This window comes from Coffea eugenioides, chromosome 11, assembly GCF_003713205.1.
Source record: "Coffea eugenioides isolate CCC68of chromosome 11, Ceug_1.0, whole genome shotgun sequence".
Classification (NCBI taxonomy): Eukaryota; Viridiplantae; Streptophyta; class Magnoliopsida; order Gentianales; family Rubiaceae; genus Coffea; species Coffea eugenioides.
The window spans coordinates 41238130-41263370 of NC_040045.1; the positions used below are offsets into that span (position 1 = coordinate 41238130).

Genomic DNA, 25241 nt, shown 5'->3' on the forward strand with positions numbered 1-25241 from the left:
AATGAATTAGTTCATTAATCTTTTCGATCTCTAACAAAATGACATACGACTGAAGTCATGCAAAGAGAATTAATAGATTAACTATAAGCTAAGCTCAAGATACAAATTATTTGTAGCAAATTTCTTTCCTTGAAATCAGTTCAAAAATAGAGAAAAAAAAAAACAACAAAAACTGGAGTCTATCTTTTCCGATAGGTTGGTTGGGTAAAAGGAAGTAGTAAAGCTTAGTACATGCATGCACCATCACTATACGTTGTCAATCATGAAACAGTGGCACTTCAAAGTTCAAAGGGACTGATCTAAAAGATTATTGATCAGACTGGGAAAGTTATTTTCTTTTTCCAATAGTTTCCTTTTAAATAGAAGACAATGCATTGGCAAATTTCACTTTTCCTTTCTTACATACCACTCTCCAAATGCCAAATTTGAACGCAAACCTGGAAGGTGCCATTTTTTGTTTTCCTTTTTTTGGCAACTAACATTACTACTGACCATGGAATCCAATACGCAGCCAGTGGATTTCTTTGTACCAGCTTTAAGTGCTTTTTCAGACACTTTTATCTATATGCCTCGGTATGATGATGAAACTGTTACAAAAATAAAACATTTTGTACCGAACAATTTTCTTGAACTACGTACTTCCCCGTCTGTGTGTGTTTTTTATTTTTATTTTTTTTGGGTTTTGGGAAGATTTTTTTTTTTTTTTCCCTTGAAACATATGATACTATGAGGAAATCACAATGGATTGGGCGAGAAACAATGTGAATGATTAATCAGATGTTTGCCAACCAAAGATTGTTGCCCTAAACCTGGGCTGGCCCAGTACACATTTCTCCTTTAATCCTCAGCCCGCAGTCGTGGCACATTCTAGTCGTACAGAGTTGCTTGCTAGTTCTCCTGGATGGATGAAAATGGAGTCTTCAACAGTACATGCAAGCAACCCCAAAAAAAAAAAAAAGAACTGATCTTGAATCCTAGACTTCCAATATAATTAATTATCTATATGCTGAAAATTCACAGATGAATATTTCTACGGGTGCCAAAAAACTAGTATATAGATAATGCTATTTACGAGTTCCAATTTGAGGATTCCCAAGCAAAGACATTATTAGCATTAGTACGTGGTTTTCTGCATATGTGGTCACTTGTTCAGGTAAATGATATCTCCGTGTAACTCGCGACCAAGCCGGGGAACAAAGAGACAGCATTTCACCTTAATGGCTTGCAAAATTATATTCATGGTGGCAAGCATCTTCTCTTCTACATCCATCCATTTGAGTCTATTCGATCTATGGACACTGATTGAAGATGTTCCTCATAGCCAAGAGTGCATAACAGTCATAGAGAGAGGAAGCATGACTGCATATCGAGCACAACTTCAAATAGCTAGATCCGTGACAATAAGATGCATGGCTCTCGCTAAGAGATTTGATGCAATGGCATCTTCTCTTGTAGGGGAAGTGCATGGACGAAAAATTAAGTGATGTCAAAAATAGTAATAAGACAGATGTCCTCGTCACAACTTTCAATTGTGAAATAGTGAGAGTTATGGTGTGAATATTTTATCCAGCATGTTAATTGAGTCATATAGACTTGATCATACCAAAATTTTCTTGTCAATATATAAATGGTGAATGACAAATCATGTGGACTAATGCAGCCACCTTAATGAATTGGAACATTTCTTTAGATGGCAATATTGACTTTGTTGACAACTAATTGATTTTGTATCATACATAGCTCCTTCATTCACATACTCTTAAGAGCAGCAGCCCATCAAGGTGCAGGCGCTTAGCGACAAAAGGTAGAAATGATGTCTTGCACATAACTGATTCTTAACGTTGGAAATCCGAGGATTAATTACTTTGCAAACTCAAAAAGGTCACCAAAGATCTTTACGTGTAGATCTTTACATGTAGAGCAAGCTGTAGCAATTTCCTAGTGGACTAGAATGAGATATCTAAGGAGGTGGTGCGTATACTCTTGTCGCTGGGGACAAGTCACAGACCTTCGCTTTATATAAGAAATCAAATCAATGTGTGACCACATCATATGAAGGACCATCATTGAGGAGAAGGCAAAGGTTGGATTAGTGTATAGTGTATTTGATGAAGATGACTTCCTGGATTGCTCTCTGCAGTGTAACATCTTCCAACTTTATATTGTAAAACATCTCTATCAAAACCTCCTTTAATAACGAAAGTAGAAGAGAGAGAGATCAATATGTTCAGTTCTACAGTTATCCTTTTGTTCCCTGTTTACACCTACACCTCAACCATCCATCCAACCATAAATACATAAATGGTGAGAGAGAGAGAGAGGGAGAGGGAGAGAGAGATGATGATGAAAGAGGAGGAAGCCCATATGACTTGACAAGGGCTCAAAGTTCTCGCTTCTCAGTTGGGAAACGAGCAACGCTGTGAAACAGCAAGAGAGAAATTTGCTGTTACTTTGGTACACAATTCTATGTATTTTTTACCCCCCCAATTCTCCCTCCTTTACTTATACCTTGTCTCCTCCGTCCCTAAACAAGCCAAATTTTCATATCTTTCAACTCCACGTGTGGAGGGAGAGAACACACAACACAACTCTCTCTGCCTTCAAACTCATCAGTCATCACTACTCCTTGCTCTATTATCCCTTTCTCACTTGCTCTATAGCCCTTTCTCGCGTATTGTCATACTAATATCCCAACAAAATCCCACAAAAATCCCAGATTCTGAACCTTCTCAAAATCCCATATATAAACAAATAGTTTTGTTTATTTGCCTATTACTTATGACACAAACCTAAAATCTGCCTTCCGACGACTTCTATAAGTTCATACCCAATAGCTTATCTCCATGCAAAGAATTCATTGTTGTTCAAACATTTCATCAGGTGAGACTGATGAGATTGGCAGTTTGGAGGCTGATGATCAAGATGATGATTCTTTAACTCTTCTTTCTCTTGCTCCTCCAGGCCAAAACAACACCTCAAAGAATCTTCTGGACTGTAGTTTTGAGTACTCCTCATGCCAACTACCTCAGGATAACTATCAACAATGCCCTAGGACTAGTGCTGAAAATGGTGTAACAGTGGCACTTCATATTGGTCTGCCTACTTCAGAAGCTAGCTCTACTAGTCATGCTCATAACTTTGGGGTTCTTCCTGAAGGACAATACTGGATTCCTACTCCAGCTCAAATTCTTGTTGGCCCCACTCAGTTTTCTTGTCCTGTATGCAACAAAACATTTAACAGATACAACAATATGCAGGTTATGGAACTTCTATGTAATTCATTTTCAGTTATAATGAGATCCTATCAATGTTCTTCTTTCCCCTTAACTCTTTGCATGCAAAAATAAACAAAACCTTCAGTATACAATAGTGCTGCAACTTGCAACTAGTTGGTTGCTACAGTAGTATGTAGACTTGTTTCGAGATTTTTGTGGGTGATGATGAATATTTTATGTGGGCTTAGATCAATCTCTTGCATAACTTTTCCATCCTCATGATCCTTCTGTAGATGCATATGTGGGGGCATGGATCACAATACAGAAAAGGGCCAGAATCTTTAAGAGGGACAAAGCCAGCCTCATCCATGCTTAAACTTCCCTGTTACTGTTGTGCTGAGGGATGCAAGAACAACATAGATCATCCAAGATCAAGGCCCTTGAAGGATTTCAGGACTCTTCAAACACACTACAAGAGAAAGCATGGGACAAAGCCATTTCAGTGCAGAAAATGTGGGAAGCCATTTGCGGTTAGAGGAGACTGGAGGACTCATGAAAAGAATTGTGGGAAGTTATGGTTTTGTATTTGTGGTTCTGATTTTAAGCATAAAAGATCACTCAAAGACCATATTAGAGCTTTTGGAGATGGCCATGCAGCACATAGTCAAGACTTGCGTGGAATTGAAGAATTTGTAGAATTAGAAGAAGATGATGAAGAAGAAGAGGACAACTACTAAGTAGGGCTAGATAGACTTTGTACCCTCGAAAAGTATTGGGGGTTATGTTAGTTTGTACCCTAAACATTAATATTCTACTAACTTATGTTTGTTGTCAATTGACCAGTTTTCGTACATGATTTGCACGTTTGTAGTAGGTAATAATAAATTGCACATTGGCTCTTGTCAATTTTGACCAATTTATGATAGGAATTTTTCCTAGTTTTTCAAAACAAATTGTACACTCTGTAGTAGATTAGTGTTAAAGGATTAAAAAACCTACCTTAACGTACATAATACACTAGCGTTGTTGATTTGAGTATTCAATGGTCACAAAGAGAAGTTTAGGAGGGTGCAAACTGTGCAAAACTCGATCTAATACTGAAAAGGGACAAAGTGGTATTGATCAAAAAGATCAAGAAGTGATTAATGTGTGAAGAATAGAATAGAAATGTCGGATATGATTCTGCCAATGTACATCCATTTATTACATGTGAACCTTTAGTTGTAGTAGTGGTGGTAGGCTGCTGAAGTCTGAATAGTGACTATTTGGCTCTATGCTTCTGAATGTGTCTGCGGATCTATCATCTATGTGTTTGAGGGACTTGAGAGAAGAGAAAGAGAGAAATAAAAGGGAGAGAAAAAGATGAGGACAAACAGTATAATGAAAGGCACAGTTGCATGGCATTAATGTTCGAAGTGCCAGTTCGATTATCTGATTAAAGTTTGGTTCTTTTCTTTTTTCCCCCCTTTATTTTTTTGGGCCTTCAGAGTCTGACTGGAGAGTAGAGACTGAGTCTGAGTTTTTTCTGAGGCTTTTGGTCTGAGGGCCTGAGGAGGGCTGAGCTTGGACTAGCACTACTAACACTTTGATAGAGGCTTTTGTCAGAAGGTAACAATGGACCACTGGAAGTTTTTCTTTTTGGGGTTTCACCCAAAGTATTAACTTTCTACCTTTTGGGACGAAACAAACAGATTTTTCGTAATATGTTGCCAGAGCCCTGTTTTTGCCTTCTTTAAGTTTAATAATGTGGTTGCATGGGCTCATATGCACTCTGATACTATATGGCTACCTATGCTTGCTCTCTCAGATGTATATGTGAAGGATGAGGTCCATATCCTGCACTGCATGCCTTACTTTTCAACAGTTTCACCGTCTTATCAGTATTATCGCTCTACTTTTTTGATGCTTTCAACTTTCTGTTTCCTGTTCTTTCATTTTTACCCATTTTTGAGCTGTAATTGGTATTCGTTTTTCTCCCTGGTTTGAGACTTAGGCCGCATAAAACTGGTCCATAATCATTGTTAAAGTTCACTAATTTTTACTAGTTTCGTTGGCTTGTTAGAACAGCTGTGACAATTTGCCGTACTTCTGATTTTATTTGTTCTTCTTGTTTTTGTGTGCAAGTGTGTCAACTTCAACACACAGACAAAATCTGGAGTGAGGTTTTCTTATTGGACAATAAATTCAGACTTACTTTTTTCTGATCAAGATTTGATCAGAATTCTCAGATGATGGTTCTAATCAAATTATTTGGTTTGCTGCAGGGATGCATGTACTACAGTATAGTACACAAAAAGTCAGCATTATATGGCCCTTTGGGCTGTCAAGACGCGAACATTTTATTGTAATGAATAGGAGAAATGATTTTGATCGGAGAAAGAAAAGAAAAAAAGAAATTACTCTTGTAGGAAACTTTAGCACTGTAGCCTAACATGTCCAAGAATTCCTTCTTCTGTTTCATTCTTTTTTATACGGTTAGATTGAATAGTTGTCAAGCAAAAAGAATAGTTGTTGGAATCCCATCTAAGGAAAATGGGATACCTGTAATCACCTTTAATCAGAAAAATATCTGGCGTTTCTCCAACATTTTATGAAGCTTAACCAAAGAAGCAACGTGGTGGCCGGGCTTCCTTTTCCCAAGTTTGACCAGTTAAAAAATAAAAATAAAAGGAGATCAAGATTATATGCTGCAATTTAAGTCTGAATTGATCCCAAGTTGTATGTAGAAGTGGTCAGGGGTTCTGGGTTTTTATTTTAATTATCGTTTTCTAGCAATACTCTTGTTCTTTTTAACAAGCCCTTCTGGAATGATGGAAAAGAATAGTTCCAATGCAAATTTCTCTCTATTTTTTCATGCATGCATGTGCGGATTGCAGGGACAGCTCCACCAAGACACCCTCAATTAGAAACATTTCATCGAATGATAGAATCTACGAACATGGCCTCTCTATCTCTTTTTCTTCGTTTTCATTTGAGTTAGGCACTCAACTCACAGCTATACATACACATTTTATTCCCAGTTTTATCCTATTACTTCATGGACTTTCTTCTTTCTTTTTTTTTCCCCCACTTTTTTTGGTAAGTCAACAAATTTCTGTTTTGCTGTTCTTCTAGATGATAAGGGAGAGAAAAATATGACAGTAATTTCTTCAAAATCCAATTCTGACAATAAAGATGGGAGACATTTGGTCAATGATGCTGGTAGGAGAGAAAAAAACCATTCTAAATAGTACAAACGATAAACCAGTACAAGCATTTATTGGACAGCTCTTGCTGCAAAACTAATTAATGCTTGAATAATTGTGGCTAATTCCTTGGATCAACCTCCCTATCAATCAGTGAAGTTAGGGATGGTTGCCTGAGGCTCAGTAGCCTTAGCAGCAGCTGATGGTTCAGCAGTAGCTGTTGGCACCACTGGCTTAACCACCAACTCAGCTGGCAAATCCTTAATTCCCTTTAAATAAAATGTATAGAACAGCTTAAATGGGAACACAATCTGCTGCAGCTTCACCACACCCTGCACCCCCTCGAATACTCCTGATCCAGCGGTCACAGCCAGATGTGTGTCCTCGTAAGTCAAATATGGCCCCTGGACTGAAATGTGACCGTAGTCACCAAAATAGAAGCTGTAGATAGCCTCATAACGATCACCTTTCTTCTCAGGAACATGTTTTATCAGCACACATAATCCTGATGTTATGCCTAATCTCTTCTGCAAATCACCTGTGTAGAGCTTATTGCTGAATGGAACTAGATCACCTAGAGAATTTGCGTCCTTTTTGCTAAGTCTCAAGTATGCTGGGCTGCCCCTGTCCCTTTCATTAATCTCATACACATATAGTTCTTGAACTTTAGCTGAATCACAAAGACATGATTTTGTGATGAGCAATAATACATCGTGAATCATGAAATCCAACTAATTTTAGCTAGTAGTTTCACTGACTACCTCAAAATTACCGATATTACTATGCCTAGCAAATCTTTTATTTCCAAGAACTCGTATTCATATTTGCTTGGAGAAAGTAGAATGCATCTGATGGACCATTTTCCTATGGTTTGACGACAAAATACTAACTAACTCATCGAATCGAAAAAAGATTTATTGGTACAGGAAGTACTCACTTGGTTCTGGCTTTGGTTTGCCGATGTTGAAGAAGAATGCTTTTGTCGAGGCATCTTTGGAGGGTCTTCTGGCGGAGAAGGCTTGGTGGGTCGTCGAGATCTGGACAGATTTAGTTAAAAGTGGATTTGAAAGCTTAAACGCAAGCTTGTCATAATGGGATTCGATGTTGGAAAGTGATTCAAGATTGAATAGTTTAAGGGAAGAAACTGGTTTGAGAGAGCTTGTACTTGCCATTGATGAAGTGGATGCTAATGGTTAGGGTTGATCTACGCAAAAGTATAGGTTCAAGAAACATCCATCCAGGGGGCAATGTGCCTTGATTTAGAAAGGTATGTAGCTGGAAGATTCTGCACCGATAAATTATGCACCAATATTAAACGCACGACTTGTAATTCTGATTGGTTTAAGGGTACCTATTGATGAAGACAATATAGCTTAATAGTTTTTTTTTTCTTTTAATGTGGAAACACAGGCTGGACTCGTAAAAGTAGTCAAAAGCGGTAGCTGTAGGTGTGGAAATAATTAGAAAATTGGAAGATCATGGAGGGGGGAAAAGTATGAATGTAGCAGCAAAAGCCATATCAATCAGAACCTTCACAACAAAAGACATATTTGTTAGGTATCGATGCTAAAATCTTGAGCACTGTGCAGAAGCAACATCAATGTTTGTTAGGATCATCAGATTAAAATGTATATTAAAGAGCTACAATTATTCAAATGATTAAATAGTACAAGAAAAGTTTTCTGTACATATAAATCATGTACTGTTCGTTGCTATGTATAACAGCCTTAAGAATTTCTCACAAATTGCAAACATTTATAGCCCAATTTCACCAGCTCTGGCAATGGCCATTGACATGCCGGTAACAATGCTGTACCTTTACTTTGACCAGGCAACATATCTGGTGAACGATGTCCCGATAATTGCTTAGCTGCCAGCAGAGTTCTATAAATGGTGTTGATGTGATCAAAACTGGGATCATCACTTAATGCCTAATGCTTTTGCCATCTCAGGGTTGTATATGAGATCCATGGATCTCAAGTTAATGGAGGAGCAGGAGTTTATTTCCTCCATTACATGTAGAAGAAATGAAGTGTGCAAAATGAATCATGAGTGATTCATCTAAGCTTTTGTTAAGATTTCTGCGCCAGTTTTTGTAATCAAAATTGTGTGCTCGAATTGCGCAGCAGGGCTGCCATCAGCTGTCAGGGTTGTCCAGTTATCCTCCCATGTGATACACTCCGTGTTTCCCAATGTAAGAATTGGTTCTGCAGTAAATTTACAAAACATAACAGGTAAGGATTCAATTCAATAAGAAAATTTCACTTTACTGCAAAACACAATCTAAAGTGAAAATATATCAAGATAGTGCCGGACTTGCCTGAATAAGCCAAGATGACAAAGTAATAGAAATTATGGCAAAAATGTACCAAAAACCTTTCAGCAAGTCCAAAAGGAAGTGAGGATTTCATTCAAAAATAACCTCGTTTAGCATTGCATATGATCTTTCAAATTTCCTAGCGAAGTACCGTCATGGTATCACCTGATGTACACTATCATTCCTTATGAATCCATAACGGTCTCCCTCTGATTTCAGGACTTTTTACATGCATTTGCGATGCCATGAACAAGTTAATTTCATTATTATTGTTGTTGTTGTTGTAGTTGTTGTTAATCAAGCAACAGCAAGTTAGTTCAATAGGGGGAAAAGGTTCAATATACTGGTCAAAGCACATCCAACTGAATACCAGTACTTGAAGGTACATATTGCTTTCTAACAAGGCAACCATGCACAAGCTCTCCCAAGTATTTCTTAAATTAAAACTATGTTTGTGATGTATCGACAGACAAATAATAGAAACTGGCCATTTAAAAGCATTATCTACATTAAAGAGGAATATGCTCACCAATTGTGAATGTTTGCCCCTCAACCATGAAGCCTGGCTTATCATTGCCTGCAAACAACCAAAACAAAATAAAAGTTGGCATAACTTTGAAAGTACAAGTAGAATCCAAAGGAAAAGACAAATCCAAGTTCAGTAAACTTGAATTATATGTTATACCATCTCCAAGCATAAAAACTAGAATAACAGAATAACAGAAACAAGTTTCCATTCAAAGCAAGGACACAGCATAGGAAAAAGACATACTTCAGAGGCAAGACATTCAGAATAATGAAAATACATAGCCTATTAGAAGTTATAAAGTAGATCTAAGGTTTTAAGATTATTTTTTATTTTTAGGTCATAATGTGCGGAAAGAAAAGTCAAGGTGTTATTCTAACTTCTAAAGATAATTACTCTTAGAAGAATATAAAGCCAACCATCTTGGCTTGACTCTCAGTCTCCCTACAAATTGACACAACTTAGATTCTCCAAAATCAATGGTATGGATACATACTCCATTATTATGTCAATCAAAGAGTTAAAAAAGAAGAAGGAAATGATAGGACTTACTTTCTATATTTGAAATATGCAAAGGCAGAAATAGCTCTCAGTTTAGAGTTACCATTTAAGCAACCTAGACATTTTCCAAAGAAAGATTAAACAAGACATTTAGTTTGGACAAAAGAGATTACTTGAAAAGTTTAGATCACATGCAAATGGAAAGTGCAACCGTAGATTAAGATGTACTATGTTAAGCCAATCTGCATTAATTGGCTTTAAATATAATTCTAGACCACCTAAGGAGGTATAGCCACGGTGCTACCTGAAGAAAGGTGCCACCTCGTCGATGTTAGAGGATCTTGAATTCACCATATCATATGATTATCATGTTAACAGAACAACATGTAATTCACTGAAATGACAGCTTAGCAAGACCATTACTAGTCATTGGTGAAGGCTGAAGCTAGTGCAGTTTTCTTTAGCGACTGTGACAATTATACTGAAAGGATTAACATGAGGGACTACTCACGGTGGTGAAATATAAGTGGTTCAGAATGAAATACATTCCCAACACCATGTCCAACAAAACGGTCCACCACGCCGTAACCAAATTTCTCAGCATGCTCACTGCAACGATAATTAACAGAGTCCTTAGAGAAGGCAAAATATACTTTAAATTAAAACAACATCTTTGTTTTGAGAAAGATTTGCTCATATTTGAACACCTTCTAGTCTAACTATAGTAAAAGTACAAAAGGTGACAGATGATGGCACAGTATGAAAGCCTCTATAAGAACTAACAATCAAGCTTGACAAGGTCCCCAACTTAAAGCTTGCAATCTGAGGATCTTCACCATATTTAACTATATTGTGTTCCTTTTCACCCCCTCAGTATCAAATAAAATAACTTCTGAACATAACACCACAAGATTGTCCGAGCAAAAACAAATCTTTCAGCTATGAACATACAAGAAGCGGGCAAAATTGGATAACAACAAAGGTTTGATTCAACCAATCTCACAAAAACTTCAGTGTTGTGTTTAGTGCCAAACAATTCCAAATAACGTCCGATGTTGTAGGAAGTATGTTATTGGATCCAAAATATCCAATTGTGGCTCTCATTTTCTAGACAGAAATACAGACAAATGTCAACAGGTGCACATGCAAATGTACTTCTATGTTTATACGTTTTCAGATATTAATCATACCTGATTCGCTTCCCGATTTTCCTATACAGAGCACCATCCTTGCAAACAGCAATGCCTTTATGCAAGCACTCCTCAGTCACCTGACACAAGGAGAAATTAGGTTGCAAAAAGAGGGAAATAATAATAATAAAAACTATCTGTGGGACTGATCAAGAGGTTGTACTACAAAGTTCTAACGAGAAGTGATGACGCAGCAGTTTTGTGAGCTTTAGGTAACAGAAGACATGATTCTCATCCTTGACATTGCAACGTTCAGGAAATGCAATTCTTCTTTTCTTTTCTAGTAAATGCAAAATCATACCTTCACAAGCCGTTTCATTGCATCACTAACATTGCCACAAAAGAAAGTTTTTGAAGTGTCCCCATGATAACCCTGAGATGAGGCCAAATAAGTTTTCCTAAGGTCCCAATACAACTTTAAACAAATAATTACAAAAATGAAGAGGAAAGAAAAGAAAAATATAGTGTGGAGGAACCAAAAAGAGGAAAAATTAAGGAAAACTGAGAACAAATCATAGAAACAAAACAGATTTCAAAAGGTCCCCTTAGCAACTCCTAACTAGGTGTTCTAAGCAAAGAAACTATTATGTCTTCTATTAATATTTTGATTTAATTGTATAAGCAGATTTATCACGTAAAGATAACGATTCCAAAATTTTACAAAAATTGAGATGACAGTACGAAACTTGCACTATTTTGATATTGTGGACCAGAAATAGCAATTTCTAACCATAAATAAATGTAAGGAGAGAACTTGTGGAAATGCAGAATGGTTAGTCTGTTTAACATTTAAGACAAAGACCCTCTAATATCATTTGATCAACAAATGGAAAGCCCAATAACAGCATTCGAGACAATAATAAGTACTCAGCAACTTACATTCAAGTAGACTGTCACATCAATGTTTATTATATCGCCATCCTGCATAGCATACAAGAACATTTAGGTAAGTGACCAAAATTTTCCCAGCGATGATGGTAAATACTAAAGAAACACACAACCTGTAGCTGACGAGAATCAGGTATCCCATGGCACATACACTCATTGACCGATGTGCATACACTCTTTGGAAAGCCCCCATACCCTAAAGGTGAAGGATAAGCACCAGCATCAATAATCATTTGGTGCACCACCTTATCAATTTCATTCGTCGTCACAGATGGCTAGTTCATATAAAAGGGAAAAAAAATTAATTTGTCCACACAAAAAGGTCCTAAACATAAGCAAATCATATAAAAGGGAAAAAAATTAATTTGTCCACACAAAGGTCCTAAATATAAGCAAATCTCGGTACAAAAATGCAACATGCATGTGTACAATACCAATCACATTGATAATGTCGATACATGAAAGATAGAAGAAGAAGAAGAATGTGATACCCTCTGATGTAACAAGAAGTGAAAAGATAAACGAGATGCCATGATCATATAAGGAAGGAGCACAATATATAAAAGGAGGAAAATAAGAGCAAGAAATGAACCAGTCCCAGTCAAAAGAAGGACAACAGGGGACCGAGAGGGGGGGGGGAGTTTGCATTGACCTGAAACATATGTTCACCAGTGCAAGTTCTTCAAAATACTACAAGGCTCCTAAATGAGAGAGCTGGGAATCGTCAAAGATTAACACTCAATACTAGCAATCACAATTATATAGTCCTACTGAAAGCCACCCACTCCTTCCTTAGTGGCCTACAAGCTTATACAAAGTTCATAAGTCCAGGAACTATTTGACGAAGACTGCAATTTCCATGATCTAGAAAACATGTGAAGCCACTAATTCATAAAGAAGTAAAACCGATAACCTGCAATTTATCATTAAAGAATGCTTCCAATTTTCAGTTCATGTTTCAACTGCTTTTGGACTTAGATGGAATTTCACAAAGGAAAAATAAAGTTTCAGAGTCAGGCAGGTATAGTATGTGTAACAATAGGTTTTGATTTTATTGGTGAGTCTGTACGATGAACACTTAGAGTAATCATAATAAACTTTTTCATCTGCATTTAAACTTGAGAAAAGCAAACCAGCGATTCTTATGAGAATGTAGTGCTAAGAATGATTATTATCTTTGATGATGAATACATAAAAGTAAATTCTCACCCTAACCAATGTTCCTGCATGATCTAGGACCTGGGCAGCAAGTTCACAAGCAGCCCTCATTTTCAAAATTCCTTCAGCATCATGAATCTGATATTCTTTGGAAATTTCAGGCAGTATTTTTGTCCCTGCATAGGGAGGCTTTGGTATGTGATCAGGGACAGGAAGCCGTTGTGACACCTTTCCACGCCTCAAAGGCGGCCTTCTTTGTGAAGCTGTTGAAGTCCGAAGCTCACGCTCTCTTTGTGAATGATCAAGAAGTAATTAAAAATGACAATTAAACACTCAGGTACAAAGAAGCATTACAGAGCAAAAAACAACAATCTATAGATCTTTAATCATTTTCAATATTAAATGTACTTAAACAAACATGTCGTTCAACAGATATAGCAGGTCAGTTCTTATGATTATATATCACATAGTAACTTTCAGGAACCGAAATATTCAACTTCCAATAATAGATCCATGTAGATTAGAGAATACCATTTTTTTGCTCCACCTTTAAGTAGGCGTACATTGTGAATGAAGTAAATTAAGATACAAATACAGATTATAGATTTGTGAAAGAAACAGACATGTAGAGATGCCAAAAAAGGAGTAAAAATGCGGCATACTATTGTTAGGTCAACATGCCAAGTTCAATTTTTTGTCATGCCAATTGCTACCTGAAATATTTCCACTGCCGCAAATGCAGTGGAAATAACTAGAATCCACTATATGATGCAAAGAATTATATAACAAAATCTCTCTCTTTTTTTTAGTTCCAATTTCGCGACCATGGCTGAAGTAATTGTTACTGTTGATTTTTTAGGCTACATTAAATCACAAAACGGGGGAGGAAAGAAAAAAAAGGACTACCGATAGAAGCATAGCAAACGAAAGGTAAGACAAAGTACTTAATTGAATATACTGAAGTAGTAGATAGCATTACCTTCTTATTCTAATAGCCTCCTCCAAGCCTGAAATTCTTTTTGAATAAACAACGAGTCCCTTTCTAAAGCTTGAAGATTTACCTAAATTCAACAAATAAGCCAGAATCAAGAAATGCCAAAAAAAAAGCATAGTAGTAATTTAGCACTCACATTTAAATATTCTGCAACTTTGAAGCATAGCCAAAAAAAAGGGATTGAAAAGAAATAAGTAATGAAAATGATTAACAAAAGGGATTAAATATGCTAGCAGTACGTATGGATGGGTGGAAGTAGCTAGTGAAAGCATCATAGGAATGAGACACACCTGGGAAAGTTGAAGGGAAGGAGGCTAGTCGAGCCCCCATGAAAGAACTAGAGGAAGAAGAGGACGAGGATGACAAGGAGCAGAGTTCGCCATGGAAGCAAGTTGTTGAGAATTGAAGAGTTGGAACTGCATGAGAAATTGAAGTCAGAAAAAATGCCATCTCTCAGACACAAAGAAGTTGAGAGGCACAGGGGAGTGGTGGGGGTGGGGGCGATACAGCGAAGACTTTGAGATTAAAGTTAAACTGGCCGCTCCAAAATTACTTGGGCTTCGAAGCCTTATGCCTTCAACTTGTTCAATGAGTATTAACAGAGTGGGGCTTCCAACTTTGTTACAAGTTGGATCCATGTAGAATTGGACCAAACCAATTAATGATTACTGGTGGTCTTTTTCAATTTCTTTCATGTATTCATCGATTACTATTACGGTTAGATGTACGTCACACATGTAAAATTTAATTTTTAAATTTATATTTGGATTAGGCATCATGCATTCAAATTTAAAACTATATACACTATAGTTTATAAAAGATTAATCCTATTTCTATTTCATTTTTTTGCCTTTTGTTTTTCCCCTTCTCCTTTTGTCTTCTCACAAGCGTTTTTTTTTTTCAAATTCCACAATCGAATGTCTATTGAGGAAAGAATTTTTTTTCATAGTACATCAAATTCTCAATTTAGGAGAATAATGGAATGATGCTGCAACATCACTGCCGGAAATCAAATTTTTAGCATGTCATCTGGAAAACTTTAACATTAATACTGCCACAAATGCATCTCCCAAATTTTTTTTTTATTTTTGGTAAAAATATTTTTTCTGTCTAGACTGTTCTTGACATTCTTGTCCACGGTACCAGAATGCATAAAATGGATCTGGCATAAGCCGGCCTGGCCCAGTAGTTCTTTCTACCGCCAAGTTCTTAATCTGGGCTCTAGTGTCAATGTTTTGAGAGGGATGTATGGAATGGCCATGTACTTTTGGGCAACAGTAACTTACACACGGGCCTCCAAAAGTCGTTCTCAACCTTTTTTCTTTTTCTTCTTTTATTTTTTTTTCTGGGTGCTACGGAAGCCACAAAGATATATATTCCCAACTTCATTCAGTTATCGTGTTTATTTTTCTTTTTTTTTATATATATAAAACAAAATCAGGCATGCCCTCAAGGCGTTTACAAGAATTTTTATAAATCGTCAGTTTTATAAGAAAACAATTTGTTATTATCAATTGATCAAACTTGTGTTGAGAGTCATAAAATTCTATGCGAGGCCCAACTTGTGATTAAAAGTGGAAGAAGGGAAATCGAGATGTTCTTGACAAAGTATCTGATAAATAGAACGTAATTCCGTAACAAATCACGAGGATTTCAAATTTTCAATCAACCATTTGGGTTTTGCTTGAATGATAGCTTGTCAGATTCATATTGTCACTCCACATTTGTGTTATCAATAATATTATTTGTTGCCGGTGGCCTCACATAATTCAAGCTTTATGCAATTGATTCATGAATCAGATGCATATCCATCAACTATCAAACAATAATGGGACAATCATCTCCTAAAACTCCTGTCCCGCAGTTGATATCTAAAGGACTACTTTTGTTGGGTGGTTCGTCTTGATGGAAGAAAACAAAGATCTTGAACAGCGAAGCGCCAAATTAGAAAAGAAATCGCTTTTTTTTTCACAAAGAAATTTTAACATATATAGCAAGTAATCTACTCAAATAATGAACCAAAAAGATGTGTACTCTTGTAAGTTATATGTATAAGGTGCTACGTTACAACATACTATGACATAATATAGAGCACTTTTCGAGGCATTAAATAAATAGGCATACAAGGTTTGTGTATTTTATGTAAATACAAAAGTTCAACATATCTGAATAATTCATCAGTCCTTTCGTAGCTGTATCTAGGACTGCAAATAACTCGAGTTGAGTCGAGTTTTGACCTAATCGAATCCAATATTAACTCAATTTTACCAAGTTCGAATTCGAATTCAAACTCGACGAGCATTCAATATAAAACTCAAATTTGATCTCAACATCAAATTCAAGCCTAGTTGATGTTGAACTCGAGCTTTAAAAAAAATATTTAAAAAATTATTATTTATTTTTTAAAAACTGAATAAAATAGTCATTTTTCTTTAATAAGTATTAAAGATATATATGTAATTTTACTATATATATATATACACACACGCACATATATTCAAATTGGTTCGCAAGCTGACAAGTTGAGTTTCTTTATACTCGATTCAAGTTCGCTAGCTCGACTTGATTGGTTTAAGTTCGACTCAAGTTCGATGTTGGCCGAACTTGAGTGGAGTATTGACTGAATTAGTTTGTGAGTGGCTCACAATCTAGTTGTATCACAAACGCGTTCTTAATTATAGTAGTATTAATTTTTTTTTAAAAAAGGTTCTATCCAAATACACTACACATATGATCTTTAAGAGTTACAATTTTATGTAAATATTTGATTATTTATTCCGAAACTGACGGATGCTACTAAAACTATTCAAATACAATTCCTAAGTAGGATCAACTTTCGCAGCTAAGCATTGCCATAAGCAACAGATTATGTGGGGCACGAACATGGGTTTTGGGGGACAGATATGGATTGATCTTGTGGAAGTTTCGGAGAAAACGCGTGAAATTAAACAAAGATTGACTGCATTATAAGAAAGGTACGAACTCGTACTATGCATTAGTATCTTGTGGCAGAATTTATATACAAGTTTTAAAAGTATGCATGATGTTTTGACATTTTTGGTTCTCCAAACTCAAGGTCATTATTCCTTCAGAAAAAAAAAAAAAAACGAAGAAAATTCCAGGTCATTATGTCTCTCAGAGTCATATGCAACATCTTAAAGCAAATTAATACCTGGATTGTTGCTAGCTGTTTAGTTTAAATGGTGAGATTTGACGATAATAAATTATGATTAATAGGGTTGAATAATTAGGCATCCTTTGACTAATATGGAGTAGTTTGAAATAGATTGATAGGGTCGCATCTCATCATCTCAGCTCATTGATTTTAGAGACGTTGTCAAATGGCCATGTATAAATCAAACTAATTACATGCAGCCACAAAGAAAATATATATATATATATATCTACAATTTAATTTGATGGGACGTTAATGAGAATGAGCATGTCAAAAAAGATAAGACAAAGAAGACAATTAAAATCTGTCAAAGTTATAGACAGGAGATTTCAGCTGGGATTTCTCATTAAAACAGTGCATGAATGTGGACTTAATTAATTAGTAGTGAGTGTTATATGTGAGGCTCCAATTTCAAGCATACATATCATGAAACTTATGATTCTGCTTGAAAAGTGTAATTAATAAAAAAAAAAAAGAAAAGAGAAGTCTTCACATATACAAAAGCTGTCAAGAGAAAATTTTAGAACAAACAAAAACACCAATTGAATTAATATGTGTTGTACCACAACACATTTCTAAAAACGCGTTTCTCAATATTCTACGTGTGGCATGGCAAATTGGCAATATGGCATGTGCTGTTACTCCCTAGGCCTCCCTTCTTTCTTTCCTCCTTATTAGTCTTCAAAATTGGCATGAAGTAGATAGAAACTTCTTCTTCAACATCTGTACCAGTTTGGGTCCAATCCCCGACTAGCTAAATACCATGTGGAGAGACGAAAAGTCGCAGTCAATTGCTGTAGATAGATGCAGAACTAACTCATGCATTCCTATTATATTTTTTCTTTCTTCTTCACGTATTAATTATAGGATGATTTTTTTTTTCCTTGCATAATGATAATATAGCGGTGTATATGTATAATGTATTATGTACTGTCACGGACGGACTATCTTATCACGGAAATGAAAATGAGACCAGAATATGACTTGGTACAGAATATATAGGTCCTTGATCCGATTTCTTTGGATGCCATTCCATCAACAACAAATCAGAGCCCATGAAGATAAGTACTGGCACCTACTTCTGTGGACGTTTAGAAGAATTTTTATTTTTGATCCAGAAAGATTAGTGATCAATTAGCAATATTAAATGCAATTTACTTTACTTACTGTGTATTTTTTTCATTAATCCAGATGCAAGTTATTAGCAATAAATAATAACCTCATCTTCAGCATTTTTTGTTTTACATAAAAAAAAAAAAAAAAAAAACAAGAAGATGAGATATCCATCAATATTTGAGGATGAGAAAATTTACTTGAAATTAAAATTTTTTGGCGTTCCCCTGTACCTAATTCTCACCTGGCCAGAAACATTTCTTGCAATTGTATACAGGAAGCTAAAAGAGTACAATTATTGTACTTCACCTACAACACCAGAAATATACGACGAGTACCAGAAAAAGTTTTATCTGTTGTCTTTGGACTTTTAGGCCATATCCTCCACCGCCATGACCCACCCCCCTCCTCCTGCCGGAGCTTCTTTAAGCTTTATCCTATTCGTCTCTCTCACGTCCATCTGGAGCGCATGGTATATGAATCTGGAGACCATAATAGATATTTTTGGAAACAAAAGAGATACTACTGCTACAACAAAGTACTATGCAAAAAGACCTACCAAAGTATGGTAATTAATTAAATGCAAGTCACAAAATTCGTAAGATATAATACTAAAACACTTCAAAACTTTGAACAATACACTATCTTCATTTCGTTTGTATCTTGGATTGATTTGTTCCACCATGTCATGCACCTAATTTCAGATTTCTCCGGTCTCTAAACAGTAATATACAATTGAAACTATGCAACTTGCAACAACACCACCACCCCCCTTTCCAGTTTCCTCCCCACCTAAAAAACAAAAACAATTACATGAGAAAGAAAAAAAAAAAAAAAAGTTACAGAGCACCAATAGCCCTTGGTTTCTTGCTACACTCCAACCCCAACAACTCCATTCCCCTCACTCTTTTACCACTACAACTACTATTACTATCCATTACAACACCATTAACTGGTAATGGTACCTTAAATATATTCACCCCAAATAATCTAACCATTTGAACCGGCTGAATAGGGATTGATATTCCGGCAGCCACCGGAGCGGCCTCGGCCGCTCCATTCCTCTGTTTCCAGTCAATGTAAAGCTGCTTATCAGCTCCATTCCTCGGTTTCCAGTCAATGTAAAGCTGCTTATCAGCTCCGGTTGATCGCTGAAAGCTGACAATGTCTCCAGCCTTCAAATTCTTCTCCTTCACAAACCTACTCCACCCTTTAGTCAGGACATAGCTCTGACTACTGTTCCAATAGGAATATCGGAATCGCCATACCTTTCCACCCATATCTTCAAAGTTGAGCAACACGCCTTTGGAAGTATTCCCACTTTGCAAAGGGAAATGCTTTTCGGCATGCTGCTTTGGTATGACTAGCCTGTTCAGCTTCCCAACATCGCTGGGAGTCACCGCCTTTTCGAAGAGTTGTTCACGAGCTTTGGTTGTCCTCTGAGAACCAAACGAGTGTAGACCAGCAATACCTTTGCAGCCCTTCTTGCCATTGCCATCTAATCCATAGTTCCTCTTGCTTTGCTCCAGCTCGTCGTTGTAAGTATGTTTTCGAAGCATGTCGACAATTTCAGCCTTGGAATGGCAGCTCAAGAAAGCAGCTTCGACGTCATCTTCCTCAGCTTCATTCAAGGGCTTGAAGTTTGTGACAGCATCGCGGCCGCGAAAGCGTTGCGCCGCGATATCATAGGCTCTAGCAGCTTCCTCTTCTTCATTGAAGGTTCCCAGCCAAACCCTTTGATGCTTTTCGTAAATCTGCGCACCCCATCTGCCATTAGGCTGAGGAACCACCCCTTTGAACCTTGAGGATGGAAGTTTCCGGGATTCGGCTTCTACGCCGACTTCTGCATCGATTATCATACTGCTTGCGCCACTCCCAACTCGGCAGAGGCTCTGCTGCTCTGGCGACGACTTGATATTCACCGGTAGAGTCATATTTGACAATGATGCTGGTGCTGCTGATGATGCAAAAGAGTTCTCACTGGTAGTGCTCTCATCTATGCTGCTATTGTCCATTTCTTTCTTTAAAGATTTGATTTTGGTGTGAAGTTAGAAGAAAATATGAAGTTTAAGAGGGATATATGGAATGGGATGAGATAATAATGATGCTTTGAGAGATGAGACAGAAGAGCTATTAGGAGTATGAAAGTTGTTGTTTGGTGATGCAAGGTGGAAGTTATATATATATAGACATATATAGAGGAGTAGCAGCCCAAAGTTTTTGTGTGTGAAATATGCACTAGTAGTAGAATAAAATATGCTGATTATCAAATAAACTACTAAAAGCAAAACCAGACTCGTATTAAGCTATTACTATAAGGAAAATAGTGACATGGAGATGTGGTATTGTGGGTCAACTCCAAGAGATGGTAAGGAACTAGGAAGATTCATGGATTGATTCTTGGGGAGGGAGAAGGAAGGTGTGGGGGGAGGGTAGGTGTAGTAGGGGCCATGGGAGATAGTTTGAATAGTAGAAGTATGTATATGTTGTGGGCTATGTATGTGAAGTGGGGCAAGATAAATTGAGCAAGTTGATGGGGTTCACATGAGTGTGGACCGTGTAGAGAAGCAAGTTCATCCCCCCTGATCTTTGCTGCTACTGCTGACTCTCAAGCATGGCCTCCCTTTCTGCTTGCTTTTGTTTTGGAACGTTTATCTGAATTACACTTGGGAGTATTAAAGGCAACGACAAATAATAGAGAAGATTTTGATGAGGTAGCACTAGCTGGTACTATCAGCATCAGATGAAGATAAAAGGAAATTTTATAGGAAAGAGAAACGTACCATTTATTACTAGTCACCAATGTGTATATAACTAGAATGTGACGGTCAAAGGGGCTGGTTTTTGTGTAACAAAGCAAAGGGCTCCTACTCTTGTTATTTTCGGTTATGCAAAAAGATTTTTCCACAAAAGGAGCTACATCGCACCAAAACAGAAGTGTTATAATATTTTTTTTCAAAAAAATATTGCAAATAATCACCTATCCAAACACAATCAGGATCCGTTTGGCGATACGGTAATTTATTGAAAAGTATTTCATCTAATAGAGCTTTTAATAAAAGCATTTATTAAGTAGTTAAGTGCTTCTAAGTATATTATTTGGAGACATAAGCACTTATTATATTGGATAATCTGTAATTTTAAAATTTTAAAATAAATTTATTTTTTATTTAGTTCATAATATAGTATAAAATAATTAAATTTAATGTTTTATTTTGTGGAATAAATAAGTTATTTTAAAAGCACTAGATTTTAGTTTTTTCTAAAAATGCTTTCAACACTAAAAGTTTCTTCCTCATTTTGTGTGGAATGATACTCACCAAACATTTCAAAAGTGCTTTTTAACTCCCGTAAATACATTTTTATCAAAAGCACCGTGACCCTAAATGAGTCCTCGATGAATTTTGCACTTGCGTGTTCAATGAATTTTCCTTTTATGAAACAAGATCTCGTGCATCTAGCTACCCAAATTGTTTGCAGGTAGGAGGAGACTCGATCTGGTTCCACTAGGATGGGGATCATGGGCCAATGTTTATGAGGGATGGATAGACTTGAAGACAAAGCTCATCCAACAAGAATTTCCCATAAAACTTACCTGGCTTGATTTGATTCGTCCTTTCCATCTCTGTTTTGTCTTTATTGGCCAGGTTCAACTGAGTATCTTGTAGCACAATAATAATTTCGCAATATCCAAAACACAGAAAATGTCCAAAGAGAAAGGGGTTCATGCTTGTTTTCCTTTGAACTATATAATTGCGCTTGTGATGGCACCCTATATGAAGGATATCCCCACAAATGGCCAATTTCAAAGAAGTTATGAATTTCTTAATTTTCATTAAAGAACGTTTTTTTCTGGAAATATTATATTAATTAATGTCCTCCTCCCATTATTCAGGTTCTTGATTACGATCTGCATTGTTGATTCGGAAAGAGTGATTAGTAATATTAGTGTTTGGACAGGAGATTATTAGTCCAAATATATTTGCTTACATCATCATTACAATTTTCAATACATCTTTTTATTTTTCCAATCACTTTTTTTTCTCACATACATCACATCACAAAAAATATTACAGTAAAAATATTTCAAATAATTTACAATCCAAACACACTTGCCGGCACCGACTTTAATGTATGAGTTATTCTATAATATGTGTTTGTGTAAGCATTATTTGCACAAAAATTATTTACTTGCATCATAAATATATTTTTCAACAGATCTTTTTATCTTGTTAATAATTTTTTTATTTCATATATATCATATTACAAAAAATACTTCAGTGATTATAACAAAAAAGTATCCACAATGGAATATTATGCCATTTGTTATTCAAGAAGAAGATGTATTATGATATCCCACAGAAAAAGAGAGAGAGAGAGAGAGAGCCAGTAATTACGAGTAGTATATTTTCACATCACGTCCATGATTTGGTTAAACTTAAAACAAAAGTGGTGGAGCTTATCCTCTTTTCCCTCTTGTTTAGTTAAATCAACTTTATCCTCAAGAAGTCATATCACTGCGTGTTGTAGCTTTCCAACAACTTTTTACTGTTATTCTAGTGAGTTCTCTCATATTATTGGTTTGTTAGTTCCCGAACAAGGTATATTTTCCAGAGGTTTTTCAATTTTACTCCAAGTACCGATATTAACTCTAATCTTAAAAACATAGAACTTTGTCTAGATTGCAATTTTTTGCAGAAAAGCTTCTATATTTTTCGTGAACATATTTTTCAATCAATTTTTATTTCACATACATCAAATCATTACAGTACGTTTTTTTTCCATAAAAACTCCTAAAAATAGCAATCCATATTACTATCCACCAATCATTGACATATCATATACTTCTATATTATACACTATATACTATCTACCGGTCCTGATAAGCTCTAGAAAATTTTCAATAAATTGGCACGTGTCATTTCTCAAGACTTTTGAATAATTTTATTCTTTTAATAAGTATCCAATAATTAAATTTAAATTTTAAAATCCCAAAATAGTACTAGACATAAATTTTGAATGTCTAAAATTTGCATTACTCTCAATCATTTATAGTAGTATTACTGTGTAATCGAGATTAACATGAAATGATAGATAGAATATGGGGTTGATTTGTACGGAACAAGTCCTTGGTGATTAGGGTCCACGAACAAGTTGATTAAAAAACCAGTAGCTATTAGACGGTGGGCGTAGCCTTTCAACGCCGGGTTTCTATAAGTTTGTTATGTCGGTCCCATTTTATTTTGAAGATTCCCTAAGCCTATTATTCTCTTTAAGTCTTTTCCACTGTATTATATTTCTTTTATTATTCAAAGTTGAATTTTTTTTCTTTTCTAATATGTGGTTTACATATATATATATATATGTATATACACATTTATGTGTGACATCCAAACAGTAGATTTGTACGTACTTTGTTTGTATCTCCGTATTAGGTTATACGGAAATGAGATGTCTCCTTACAGGTGGGAACGTGTCTTAATAATTGTAGGGTTTGTCATATCATCATATGAGAACCCTTCATGTGCTGATGAGTTAATATCAAAAAGTTGAATCATTCTCGGATGTGTCCAAATCCCAAACTAATTTTGAGTTGACCCGTGTTGAGCTTATCTTTCTCCTATATATGTATTGTGACTTCCGGATAGATATTAAGATAGTCTGAAATTCAAGATTTGTGCAAATTATAAGTTGCAGAAGCAGAACTAAAGAGATTTATTTTATGGGCATGAGTTCTTTTCTTGCTGGTAATATCTGGTGTGGATTCCAACATCTTGTAGCTAGGAACCAGGAAAATTGGAGTCTTGCAAAAAGATGGGATTTTGCAGTGAGCAATGGGATATTTGGACGGTTTGGCACTCCTTTTTTTGTTTTTGGAGTGTTTTAAAGAGATCATTATTATTATTTTTTTTTTTTCTAAAACACCATCTATAGTAACTCGTTAAAACACTTAACAAGTTCTAAAAAGCTACAAAAGAAATAAAAATACATCAAATAGAGTATCGGTAGCGAAGGTGGTTGTCGGTAATGGGAGCAAGGGAAGGGGATTTTAAAAAAAAAAAATTTTGGGGGTGAAAAATAACTATAGTCAATCACAGTAAAATTTTAAACAAACTCTTGAAAAAAAAAAAAAAAAAAACCATCCAAGGCAACCTTGATTTAGAAAAAAAAGATTATTTTTTTGCGTAAATTAAAAAATATTTTGCATTTTACCCAATTGTGTTTCTTTTTTTGTCTTCTCCACATGTTGCCTCGCTGGCCAAATGTTATCAAGTTCTACATGAACTTTACGCTGTTAACAACACAAAAAGAGGAAAATGAAGTCATATTGGAATGGAATGAGGAAAATGATGCAGTGGACAACACATCATCTGTCACAGAGAAAAAGAAGAAGTTGAGATGATGTCAGTTTCCAAGTTATTTTCCTTCATAAAGGGATAAACACGACTTTGGTCGATCACATTAACATGTTATTCTCATGTCGACACAAAAAACATGGTCACTAACCTTAATTAATCAAATTACATGTAAGCGTAAGTTGTGATTTAAATCAAAGACAAGAAGAACAGAAAATATTTAAAATCAGGACTCTCTCGATCTTTGCATGATATGATGTCTCAGAGTTTCTGGCTTCTTTCCGCAAGTGATTAAGGATTCTTAATTTACTAGTAGAATTTACCATCAGATTAGCATGGATTATGGCATGCATCTTAGGAAGCGACAATTATTAACTAAAAAAAAAAAGGATCAGATGATTCATTAACCTTATCAAAACGCAGTACCCTTTGTTCGCTGTCTCTTTCATTTTCTCGCACACGCATGCATGCATGTGGACGTGAATGCTACAAAGGTTATGTTATGCTCCAAAAACATTGCACTTGCAATCATGCATAGTGAAAGATCAGTCCAAAAAATATGAAGACATATATATATATATATCTTGAATCTTTTTGGATGGTTAATATAATATCTCCGTCAG

At 35.9% G+C, this 25241-nt stretch overlaps 4 protein-coding genes across 5 annotated transcripts; 1 reads left to right on the plus strand and 3 right to left on the minus strand.

The window, feature by feature from the left end:
- Positions 1-1238: 1238 nt before the first annotated feature.
- On the plus strand, positions 1239-3952 carry LOC113752602 (zinc finger protein WIP6). The gene is made up of 4 exons (XM_027296705.1): positions 1239-1460; positions 1741-1804; positions 2881-3257; positions 3509-3952. The coding sequence occupies exons 1-4, from the start codon at positions 1239-1241 to the stop codon at positions 3950-3952; spliced, it is 1107 nt and encodes a 368-aa protein (XP_027152506.1).
- Positions 3953-6390: 2438 nt separating this feature from the next.
- On the minus strand, positions 6391-7704 carry LOC113751803 (allene oxide cyclase, chloroplastic-like). The gene is made up of 2 exons (XM_027295948.1): positions 7338-7704; positions 6391-7070 (listed from the first exon to the last, which is right to left on the minus strand). Exons 1-2 carry the CDS (start codon positions 7570-7572, stop codon positions 6547-6549), a joined length of 759 nt encoding a protein of 252 aa, XP_027151749.1. The 5' UTR covers positions 7573-7704; the 3' UTR covers positions 6391-6546.
- Positions 7705-7988: 284 nt separating this feature from the next.
- On the minus strand, positions 7989-14489 carry LOC113751802 (methionine aminopeptidase 1B, chloroplastic). Of its 2 annotated transcripts, XM_027295947.1 has the most exons (11): positions 14265-14489; positions 13960-14041; positions 13032-13269; positions 11936-12097; positions 11814-11855; positions 11236-11307; positions 10935-11014; positions 10256-10353; positions 9796-9859; positions 9247-9294; positions 8564-8607 (listed from the first exon to the last, which is right to left on the minus strand). In XM_027295947.1, exons 1-10 carry the CDS (start codon positions 14422-14424, stop codon positions 9288-9290), a joined length of 1005 nt encoding a protein of 334 aa, XP_027151748.1. In that variant the 5' UTR covers positions 14425-14489; the 3' UTR covers positions 8564-8607; positions 9247-9287. The 2 variants fall into 2 exon arrangements, with proteins under 2 accessions (XP_027151747.1, XP_027151748.1); XM_027295946.1 differs by lacking the exon at positions 9796-9859 and having other exon boundaries at positions 7989-8607; positions 14265-14488.
- A 4379-nt stretch (positions 14490-18868) lies between these two features.
- On the minus strand, positions 18869-20727 carry LOC113754453 (AP2/ERF and B3 domain-containing transcription factor RAV1-like). The gene has a single exon (XM_027298869.1). The coding sequence runs from the start codon at positions 20275-20277 to the stop codon at positions 19102-19104; it is 1176 nt and encodes a 391-aa protein (XP_027154670.1). The 5' UTR covers positions 20278-20727; the 3' UTR covers positions 18869-19101.
- Between the last annotated feature and the right edge of the window lie 4514 nt (positions 20728-25241).

What these genes read in the sequence shown, in the direction of transcription:
- LOC113751803 (XM_027295948.1), bottom strand. Translation starts at nt 7,572, where the DNA reads ATGGCAAGTACAAGCTCTCTCAAACCAGTTTCTTCCCTTAAACTATTC. An exon ending in CAAACCAAAGCCAGAACCAA is followed by an intron (nt 7,071 to 7,337) that starts GTGAGTACTTCC and finishes TTTGTGATTCAG; the next exon opens with CTAAAGTTCAAGAACTATAT.
- LOC113752602 (XM_027296705.1), top strand. Translation starts at nt 1,239, where the DNA reads ATGGTGGCAAGCATCTTCTCTTCTACATCCATCCATTTGAGTCTATTC. An exon ending in CATCTTCTCTTGTAGGGGAA is followed by an intron (nt 1,461 to 1,740) that starts GTGCATGGACGA and finishes TATCATACATAG; the next exon opens with CTCCTTCATTCACATACTCT. An exon ending in CAGGCGCTTAGCGACAAAAG is followed by an intron (nt 1,805 to 2,880) that starts GTAGAAATGATG and finishes ACATTTCATCAG; the next exon opens with GTGAGACTGATGAGATTGGC.
- LOC113751802 (XM_027295946.1), bottom strand. Translation starts at nt 14,424, where the DNA reads ATGGCATTTTTTCTGACTTCAATTTCTCATGCAGTTCCAACTCTTCAA. An exon ending in ATGTGACAGTCTACTTGAAT is followed by an intron (nt 11,308 to 11,813) that starts GTAAGTTGCTGA and finishes GCCTCATCTCAG; the next exon opens with GGTTATCATGGGGACACTTC. An exon ending in ACCACTTATATTTCACCACC is followed by an intron (nt 9,295 to 10,255) that starts GTGAGTAGTCCC and finishes GGTTGTTTGCAG; the next exon opens with GCAATGATAAGCCAGGCTTC.
- LOC113754453 (XM_027298869.1), bottom strand. Translation starts at nt 20,277, where the DNA reads ATGGACAATAGCAGCATAGATGAGAGCACTACCAGTGAGAACTCTTTT.